We start from the raw sequence: 9,665 nt of genomic DNA, 5'->3' as shown, positions 1-9,665 counted from the left end.
GGCCTGTGGGTGTGTTTCCCACCACCCACCACGGTGCCTCTGAGAGTAGAGTTCCAACGTGGTGAGTTCAGGCGGAATGATCAGCCTTACTCCCAATTACTGATGTTCTAAAAAATAAAATGAAGTAACCTCAACTTTTTTTTTAAAATAAAATTTATTTACCTATTTATTTTGGGCTGCGTTGGGTCTTCGTTGCGATGCGCGGGCTTCTCTTTGCGGTGGCTTCTCTTGTCGCGGAGCACGGGCTCTAGGTGCGTGGGCTTCAGTAATCGTGGCTCGCAGGCTCTAGGTGCGTGGGCTCAGTAGTTGTGGCGCATGGCTTCGTTGCTCCGCGGCATGTGAGGTCTTCCCGGACCACGGCTGGAACCCGTGTCCCCTGCATTGGCAGGCGGATTCTTAACCACTGCGCCACGAGGGAAGCCCCAAAGTAACTTCAACTTTTAAGTGAAATGGTCTTCTTCTCTCCCAAGTTAAGTCTGTCCAGGCAGCCAGACAGGGTGGCTATTACAGGCCACCCTGTACTCACCCTATGGCTGAATTATGTCCCCACAAAAATTCATGTTGGAGTCTTGCCCCTCAGAACCTAGAATGTGACTATATTTGGAGATGGGGCCTTTAAGGAGGTCATCAAGGTGGGCCCCAGTCCAACGGGGCTGGAGTCCTTAAAGCAACACCCACACACACAGGGACGACTGTGTGAGGACACAGGGAGAAGATAGCCGTCTACACACCAAGGAGAGGCCTCAGGGGGAACCGGCCCTGCCCACACCGGGATCTCAGATTCCAGCCTCCAGGACTGGGAGACAGTGAATGCCTGCTGTTTAAGGCACCCACCGTGCAGCATTCGCTATGGCAGCCCCGGCTGACTGATAATGTGGCACAAAACATGCTGGGAGTTTCCGACAGGGAAGAGCAAGCAGGCCAGAGCAGTGGGAAATCTACGAGCCCCTGGAAAGGGGGAGGTCCAACAAGGGTTAATATCCAACAGAACCAGGTGTAGGTGGACAGGAAGGGATGGGATGGGCTGGGCTGGGGGAGAGGGCAAGCAGGATACCTTTGCCTGCAAACAATGGAAGCCCTACCGAAGTGGCCTTGAACTAGGGCATTCATCAGCTCCTATAACCGAGGTTGGCAAGCAGAGAGCCTCTCGGGGGTCAGTCAGCACAGCTGCTCAGCAATGTCCTCGGGCTGGGTCCTCTCTGGCTGGGCTCTGCCATGCCCAGGTCTGACTTCATCCATAGCTGCTTGCAAGCTGCCTGTCATAATTCCAGGTGTCGCATCCCCACAGGACAACTTCCAAAAGAGATACCATCTCTCTCAAGAGTGATGTGACCTTTCCCAGAAGCCCTCGGGTGTCCTCCACCGTCTCATCAGCCAGAAGAGCAAGCTCCCCGGACCCCATCGCTGGAGGTGGCATCACAGGAACAGAGTGGTTGTGACGCGAACAGGGGCTCTGTCTGTACTGTAATCCAGCAACACCTGTCTTGGGTGACCAAGGGGTCCTGGAAACTGGGTCTCATCCTCCAAGAAGGAGCCAGGCTGGCACAGGTCAAGTCCGGTGTCCAGGGGCCCTGAAGATGATGGATGAGGCAGCTCAGCCCCGCGGGATGGGGGAAAGGAAGTGGCTGCCGGCTGCTCTGGCTGACACCTGGCATGGGAGAGGCTGAGCGGAGAGAGACGGAAGGGGTCGGGGTGAGTGAGGTTTGGGGCAGGAGAGGTCAGTGATAAACGCACACGGTGGCTGGCCAGGGGCAGCAGGACCCGACCCTTTCCTGAACATCACGGGGCGCCGTCCTGTCGTGGTAGCTGCCTCCATGCGTGTTAATGAAACACACAGACACAAACACAACAGAAGGCTGTTCGGTGCGACCCTGGTACCTCAACCCCAGATATCACGGAGAAAGGAATGAATCCGCTAGATGTCGCATCAGAAATGGTCCCAGGGCTTCCCTGGTGGCGCAGTGGTTGAGAGTCCGCCTGCCGATGCAGGGCACACGGGTTCGTGCCCCGGTCCGGGAGGATCCCATATGCCGCGGAGCGGCTGGGCCCGTGAGCCATGGCCGCTGAGCCTGCGTGTCCGGGGCCTGTGCTCCGTGACGGGAGAGGCCGCAGCAGTGAGAGGCCCGTGTACCGCAAAAAAAAAAAAATCCACCCAGAAAAACGACAACAAAAGCCCCTCCATCCCACCAGCCCGAGATAAGCGCTGCTGGTGTCTGTGACGAAGGAGCACCTGAGGCCGTGCATCCATACAGATGATGCCTTTTAAGTCCGGGCAGAAGACAGAAGAACTCACACTAGAAGGAAGGCTGCAGTAAGGCTCCAAAGTTTCTGCACACAGAACGGTGGCCTTAAAGTCTCCTCCCCTTGACCATTTTTGAGGCTGCAGAGCCCCACCCACCCGGGGACACAGGAAGAGCACGTCCCAGCTTCCTGGGGACAGGGCTGGCCTCTGCTCCTCTCAGCCAGACGCCCACGTCCATGGCCACATGAGAAGCCCCAGGGCTCCACGGGGCACAGCGGGGACCTGCGGGCAGGGACCCCCGAGACTGTGGGTGCGACCGTGCATTCCAGAGCGGGCACCAGGAGACAGGGCTGAAGTCCCAGCTCTGCCGCCCACTGCCCTTGGACTAGGCAGTCTCTTGGGCCTGTTTCCTAGTCTATAAAATGGGAATAACACCTACCTCATGGGCTCCTGAAGGGACTAAATAAAACATGAGAAGCAGGTCACAGCACTGGCACATCTCAAGGGTCAATAAATGTCCAGTACCCATCACTCCTTCCCATTAACCTGCTTCGTGTCAACCCTGTGGCTCTCATTTTTTAAAAAACTGTCCCTCTGAGCGCTGACCAAAAAGCCCGGGGAGTGAAGGGGAGGTTTATCCTATCCAGAGCCAACTCGAGTCTAGATCCAGCCAGGCCTGCCAGGTGACGAGAACCCGTGAGCCAGGGGCCTGGACCCTGGCTGGACCAGAGAAGAGCAGCCCGGTGAGGGCTCTGCCAGGGCCGCGTTCACGCTGCAGAGCAGACAGGGCCCAACAAAGGACGGGCCTGTGTGGAGGGGCCCCGCGGGGGACACGGAGGCCACCCGGCAGACCTCGGGGGAAGGAAGCCCTTTCAGCGGCCAAGCTGGAACCCTCCCTGCAAAACAATGAATCCCCCATCATTGTTTTGCCTTTAATCACATTTTTAAACACTTAACATACGAACATCTGTTCCCTGATGTTTCGTCTTTGTGCGTCTGTCATCCTCAAAATGAAAGTCCGGAACCTTCTGCACTGATTTTAAAGTCGGGCTGGACGTTTAGTACTGAACAAAGCTGAAAAAACACAAAAGAAAGAAAATGTTTTTTTAAATTAGAGCAGAAGTCTCTCTCTAGCTGCAGCTCTACTTGCCTAGGTCACCTCCCTTCAAGAAGTTCTCACACCTGTTCCCTACATGGTCCTCGGTTTCCTTACATCGACACACACAAGGATTTGCTTTACTGACCATTTGTATGTTACCGGTGGCCCCAGAACCATTCGTGAAATGAGCCCCCAGGGCTGCCCCAGCTACATCTGAGAAAGGCACCCTGATCAAAAAGAAACACACAGGACACAAACCTGCTTAAATTTCCCTCTAATTCTGTCTAAGTCTTCATGAAGTTTATCATAAGTAGGGTCATCATAAGGGAATTTCTGAATCATTCCAAGCAACGATTCTAAGACCTTCATCTTTTTGCTGTAAAACACAGAAATAAAGACTTTTGGTCCTTTGCGCACAACAGGCGCAGCTTACGTCACAGATGCCGCTCGACGGCTTTAAAGCGGTGGTGCTGAGCACGCCTGGCCTCAGGCGCTGGTGACTACCTTTGTCATCACACGAAACAACCTTTACTCACCTGGCAATGTGAGCCCGCCCACACCCGCATCTGGACATCTAGAGCGAACTGACCTTACAGGGACGGCTCCATCCGGACCCAGCGGCCAAGGCAACACCGACAAGCACGCCAACCGCCGGTCCCCAGGTCTGACCCCAGAGCAGACAGAAGCAGACGGGAAAGAGTGCCGGGCACAGCCCTGCCTGCTCCGGACTTGGGGATTTCCCAGGATCTGCAATCTTCACGCTCACGGCCTCTGGGAGTTTAACAGCAGGTAAACCGGCAAGCCCCCTCCATCCATAGGGCAGAAACCAGTGGCTGGTGTTTGAGTTCGGCTCCCTTTCCCAGGAAGATGAGGAGCTCAGCTGGTGGGCGGCCTGGAGTGCAACCGCCCCGAGGCACTCACATCTCTCACTCACAGAGTGTTTCACATCTCTGAGCCTCAGCGTCCTCATCTGTAAAATGGGGCCTTAACGGCCACCTCCCAGGCTCTCAGGAGGATAAAGCCCAGAACGTGCTACAGAGTAGGGGCTCGATAAACGTCAGTCTCCTCGCTTCACCTGGGCGGGTGGGTGCCCTCTGCCGAGCCCCCTTCCCCTCACCACATCTGACCCCCAGGCTGTCAGGAGCGTGCCGGATATCTGATCCCTGGGAATCCTGAAGGACTCATCCTTAGGATGAAGTAACGGCCATTCAGAGTGACCAGGGCCTGCTCACATCTGCGGCTTTTAAACCAGTTTAGAAGAACTATGATGGCCACCTCTTGGAGAAAACACAGAACTGCAAAAGGTCAGAGCGAGTTAAGTAACGCAACAAAGCACTTGGTTTCCAGGGAGTTGCAAGGCAGATGCCAACACGCGGGAAACGGCTGAACCTGCCACGAAACAATGACTACCACCCACTCCCAGCTCTGCAAGCAGCGACGGGTCATTCCTGCCCTCCCCGGTCAGTGAAGCTACTCCAGACACACCCAGCCCGTCGCAGGGTCAAAGCCAGTGCATGTCAGGAGGGTGTGACCCGCTCTCACGGCTGGTGTAAGGGAAAAAGCCTTCACCCGACTGCGGAAGGGGCAGAGAAGCGTCTCAGGGTGGGTCAGAAAGCTACGGTCACCTGATGGAAAGGTCGCCATCCTTCAGGCTGAGACACAGCTCTCCACACAGCTTCTCTGGTGTTACAATTCCCTTAGCTCACTGAATGATAACACACATGGCAGTGTTTCTCTTTTAACATCCTTATTGAAACATAAAGAAGCAGATCCTCTGCCCGCCTTCTACCATTTTTAAGAAAACTGTAGACTTAGAAAATCCAAAAACCATTGCTCTAAGATAAAGGGTTTTAGGCTGTGTTTCAAAGGGCTCCCTGGGCTCTGCTGGTGGGGTGGGGAGGGCGGCAGCCACGGGCCCTCTGATGGACAGACCGGAGGCGCAGCTTTAGGAGGGGAGGGAACCCCTGCCCTGGGGTGCAGATTAGCAGCCCCCAGGTGCGAGACCCTTCACACCCAGTGAGCCACAGATCCCGGTGCGGGGAGAAGGGGAGGCTGTTGGAGCATTCCAAATCCGTGCGCCCCACCCCGCCTTCGTGGACCGGGAGTGGGGAGCCACGCTCCACTCCGACAGCTGCCCAGTGGCGCCTGGGGCTGCCAACCACTGTCCCAACCTGACCGCCAGCTACCCGCCCACTCCCACTGAATCTTCAGAGGAAAATCTCCCCAAGATGGCCCTCGGCGGATGGACGAATCCGGTCAACTCCCACGTGCTCAGTGACGGCACAGGTCAGAGCGCAGGCGACCCCACAATCACCCAGACTGTCTTGAGCATCCCTGCTCTGACATTTCAATATGGCTGTGGCCCAAGTTCTAGAAATTCAAATATTCCAAATAAGATGACAGGTCACATGCACGGGGGAATGCCAGCTTCCCTGCTGTTATCCACTCTCCTGGCACCCCTCCCAGGCCAGGCAAAGCCGCCAGACGTCAAGATGACGCAGAGCAGCCGCCGAAGCCCAGTGTCGGCTCCCACGAGCGGCAGGACGGCCTTTCACATGAGGGTGCATTTCCAGCTTAAGAGCGAAGACCGGGGGTGGGGACAGCGTCCTGGGGCTTCAGGAAGCAGCAACCAGCAAGTGCACGCTCCAAAGGCTACAGACGGGCTTCCCTGGGGGCGCAGTGGGTGAAAATCCGCCTGCCAATGCAGGGGACACTGGTTTGAGCCCCGGTCCAGGAAGATCCCACAGGCCGCGGAGCAACTAAGCCCGTGTTCCGCAGCAGCTGAGCCTGCGCTCTGGAGCCTGCGAGCCACACTGCTGAGCCCGTGTGCCACAACTGCTGAAGCCTGTGCACCTGGGGCCCGTGCTCCACAACAAGAGAGGCCACCACAAAGAGAAGCCCGCGCACCGCAACGAAGAGCAGCCCCCGCTCGCCGCAGCTAGAGAAAGCCCACGCGCAGCAACGAAGACCCAACGCAGCCAAAAATAAATAAAAATAAAAAGGCTACAAACACTGCAAATAACAGCTCATGGTTACTTAGTGCTTCCAGGTACCTGACACCTGTGAAACACATGAAATGGGTCATCCCATTAGCAGACCTTTCGGCTACATTAAAAAACCCAGTGACAAGGGACTCACCTTTTCTGAGCCCCGATCATACCAAGACTGTTCTGCTCTGTTTGTTACAAGCTCAGAGGAAAGACGAATGAGAAGATAATGTCATTTTCATCGTGGTTTGACTGGCAGGGTAACTAAAAGCCACTTAGCACCCTAAGGTCTCCAGGGAAAAGGCAGGGGGATCCGAGGACCCTTGGGAAGTAATAACAAGGGATGTTCACCCAACACCAGAAATGCGCCCGGCGCTTTCTAGTTACTATTTCCTGTAAACCTCATGACAACATTTCAGGTTCGGCCTGGTTATTTCTCCATTTTACAGGTGAGGAGACTAACTGCCCAGGGTCGGAGTGAGCTATGAAACCGGAACTTCCCGTCCAGACACCGAAGAAGAAAGAAGGCTCAGCTTTACCTGTCTTTCTCAGTGGTGCAGCCGTGCAGGAGACATCTCCAGGCAAAAGCAAAACCCTGGTAGCACCCGATCTGTGAATTTACGAAACATTCAAGAGTGAAATGACTAACCAACAGCTCTACTTGATCTAAACATCAAGCTCTCAAAACAAAAAGGGGGCGGGGGCCCAGGGGGCAGCGGTGCTTCTTCTCTTGCTGTTCTGGAAGCACCCACTGGGCACCAGGCTACAGAAGTTGGAGGTCAAGTCACCAGTGGGGCAGGCCAGCCTCCAAGGTGGCCCCACTGGACCCCACCTCCCCACCCCCTGGTATTCCTGCCCTGTGCGGTCCCCTGACCGGATCGGGGTGACCTCGATGAGCAGAACACACAGGAAGAGGCAGCACGTGACCTAGTGAACCTAGGCACTGACAGACAATGTCACCTCTGCCCTGCCGACGTGGGTCACCCGCACTGTGTCTCGAGGACACTCCAGCAGCCCTGTGGAGAGGTCCACGCGGTGAGGACCGCAGACCCTCAGAATCCGTGTGAGACCCTGGCAAGCTGACTGCAGGCTGGCTGACTCGTAACTCCAGCATCCAGAGACCCCGAGCCGGCCGGAACCAGCCGGCTCAGCGGCTCCTGGACCGCAGACCCTCAGAATCCGTGTGAGACAATAAACACGGGTTGTCTTAAGCCCACGTGTCTTGTGCTGACTGGCTCTGCAGCAACAGACACCTAATACAGTCCTCGCGGCCTCAGACGTTAGTGTTTAGGGCCAGTTATCCCCATAAGTGAGGGCCAGTCTAGGTTGAAGGGCAGGAGAAAAGGGAAATCAGGGATTTTATGGAATTTCAACAGAAATATAAATGGCATGTTTTCACACGACACAGGGTGCCCACTCTCTGGGGGAGGATTCAGCTGCCTTAAGACACAGGGCAGCACCGTGACACTCGACGTCGACTGAGGTGAGGGGGGACTTGTCTTCTCTTTCTCCAGCCCACCTGACTCCATCATCTCCACACAGCAACACCCTCTGCGGGCTCTGTTCTGAGACGATTTCTCCATCAACGTTCTATCTAGCCTACTGCCACGTGAAGAGGCCTGAAGTGGTGGCTCCACCACACTGATCATCGGTAAGAGAAAAGGATTCCTTTCTAAGTGGGGGGTCCCACTTACCTCAGATCCGATTTTAGCTCCATGTAACGTGCCATACCGTCTTCCTTCAATCATACCCAAACTACTTCCTTCCTCGTAGCCTTCCTGATAACCTTCCCCGTGAAACCTGCAACAGAGAAGAGGAAGCGTGAGCAAATAAACAGGAGAAAAAGCATTCTTCCTGCAAAAACTTTCCTCGTCCACATTACCCAGACCGAGCAAGACAAGACCTAGTACTGCAGGAAAAGAACAAAATGTACGCCAGGAAACGTCAGTTCCAATCTCAGCTCCACCCGCCCCAAGCCTCTGCGCCTGGCAAGTCGCTGTAATTCTGGAAGCCCAATTTACCTCTTCTACAAAGAGGAAGGTGGGCTAAATCGGTGATTCCCAAACCTGGCAGAATATCAGAGACACACAGGAAATTGGCAACGATACCAACTCAGGGGCCTCACCCCTCGTATTCAGTAAGTCTGGAGGAAGGCCCAGGAATCCGCTTTGCAAAATCTCCCCGGTAATTCGTCTGCAGCCAGGTCATCGAGCCCCAGTTCTGGGTCTGTAAGCTAGACTGCTCGGTCAAGTGCTTCAAAAAAAACCCCAAAACCCTGCAACATGTACCGGGCTTTCCATCACATCTCAGGAGGCTAGCAAGGAGAAACGCCATCAGATGATCACAAAATGTACCGTGACCGTGGCGCCTGCAGCAGAATAAAGGCTCTGACTTTGAAGGCCCAGCAGTGTAACTGGCACCAGCATGACCTGCGGTCGCCGAAGTGAAAGGGGTGTGCTGGAGCGCCCAGTGAGGCCGAGGGGATAGCTCCCACTTACTGGCTGTGTGGCCCTGGGAGTGACCTGGCCTCCTCATCTGAAAGACAGGGTGAAGGATAGGATCCCCTTCACAAGTAGAACTAAAATAAATAACTGGATACGACGCTTAGCTCAGCGTCCAATTCACAGCAAACTCCAAATAAACGTCAGCGACTGTTTACTGTTCACTCTCTTTCTTAACTGACATCTACTGATGTCTCAAGTGGGCAGGGCACTGGAAGACAGCCACAAAGCAACCAACAGGTCCCCCGTCACTGCCCTAGGCGCTCCCCGGGGGCTCAGGAGGGAAAAGGAGGACGCCTGACACATTTAAGAGCCTGTCCGTGAATGCTGCCGTATGTCCTACCACTGAGGAACAAGAAAAAGGGGCAGCGCCCAGATGGCAAAGGTCCGTCCCACCCGAGGAAGGAGCGTCCCTGGAGGGAGGCAGTCACCAGACCGAGCAGATGCGTGAGGCAGCCCCGGACGGGGGAGGCGGATCTAGAGGAACAGCTGGGCACGTGGCGCTCGCCCGAGAGGCCGATGAGCAAAGGAGAAGCAGAAGCATCTCGGGCCCTCCCGCGCCAGCCGCCTTCTGAGCCACAGCGCGTTCCCCCAGGGCCCGGGTGGCCGCCGCAGCCCAGCGGCCGAGAGCAGACCTGCTCGGGTGGGGGCCCGGCCCAGCCCCCTACCCACCTATCATCCGCCATCACGATGGCGTCGAACATGTCCTGACTCCCGGCCATGGCGGCAGCCGGCCCGCCCCCAACCCCCGCCCCTCGAGCTCCGGTGCCAAGCGCTGCGGCCGCAGACTCACGAGCCTCGGGCACGGACGCACCGCTTCTGAGAAGGCGAAGGCC

General features: G+C 56.0%; 1 protein-coding gene across 4 annotated transcripts; it reads right to left on the bottom strand.

Moving 5' to 3' along the window:
- Positions 1-304: 304 nt before the first annotated feature.
- On the bottom strand, positions 305-9,624 carry LTO1 (LTO1 maturation factor of ABCE1). 4 transcript variants are annotated; one of them, XM_024748889.1, is made up of 6 exons: positions 9,502-9,624; positions 8,023-8,128; positions 6,868-6,938; positions 3,600-3,717; positions 3,204-3,316; positions 305-1,663 (listed from the first exon to the last, which is right to left on the bottom strand). In XM_024748889.1, exons 1-5 carry the CDS (start codon positions 9,549-9,551, stop codon positions 3,248-3,250), a joined length of 414 nt encoding a protein of 137 aa, XP_024604657.1. In that variant the 5' UTR covers positions 9,552-9,624; the 3' UTR covers positions 305-1,663; positions 3,204-3,247. The 4 variants fall into 4 exon arrangements, with proteins under 4 accessions (XP_024604657.1, XP_024604655.1, XP_024604656.1 ...); XM_024748887.1 differs by having other exon boundaries at positions 305-2,294; positions 3,208-3,316; XM_024748888.1 differs by having other exon boundaries at positions 3,208-3,316.
- Positions 9,625-9,665: the final 41 nt, after the last annotated feature.

The sequence above is a fragment of the Neophocaena asiaeorientalis genome, unplaced genomic scaffold (assembly GCF_003031525.2).
Source record: "Neophocaena asiaeorientalis asiaeorientalis breed wild unplaced genomic scaffold, Neophocaena_asiaeorientalis_V1.1 scaffold43, whole genome shotgun sequence".
Classification (NCBI taxonomy): domain Eukaryota; kingdom Metazoa; phylum Chordata; class Mammalia; order Artiodactyla; family Phocoenidae; genus Neophocaena; species Neophocaena asiaeorientalis.
This window is presented reverse-complemented; position numbering and strand designations above follow the sequence as displayed.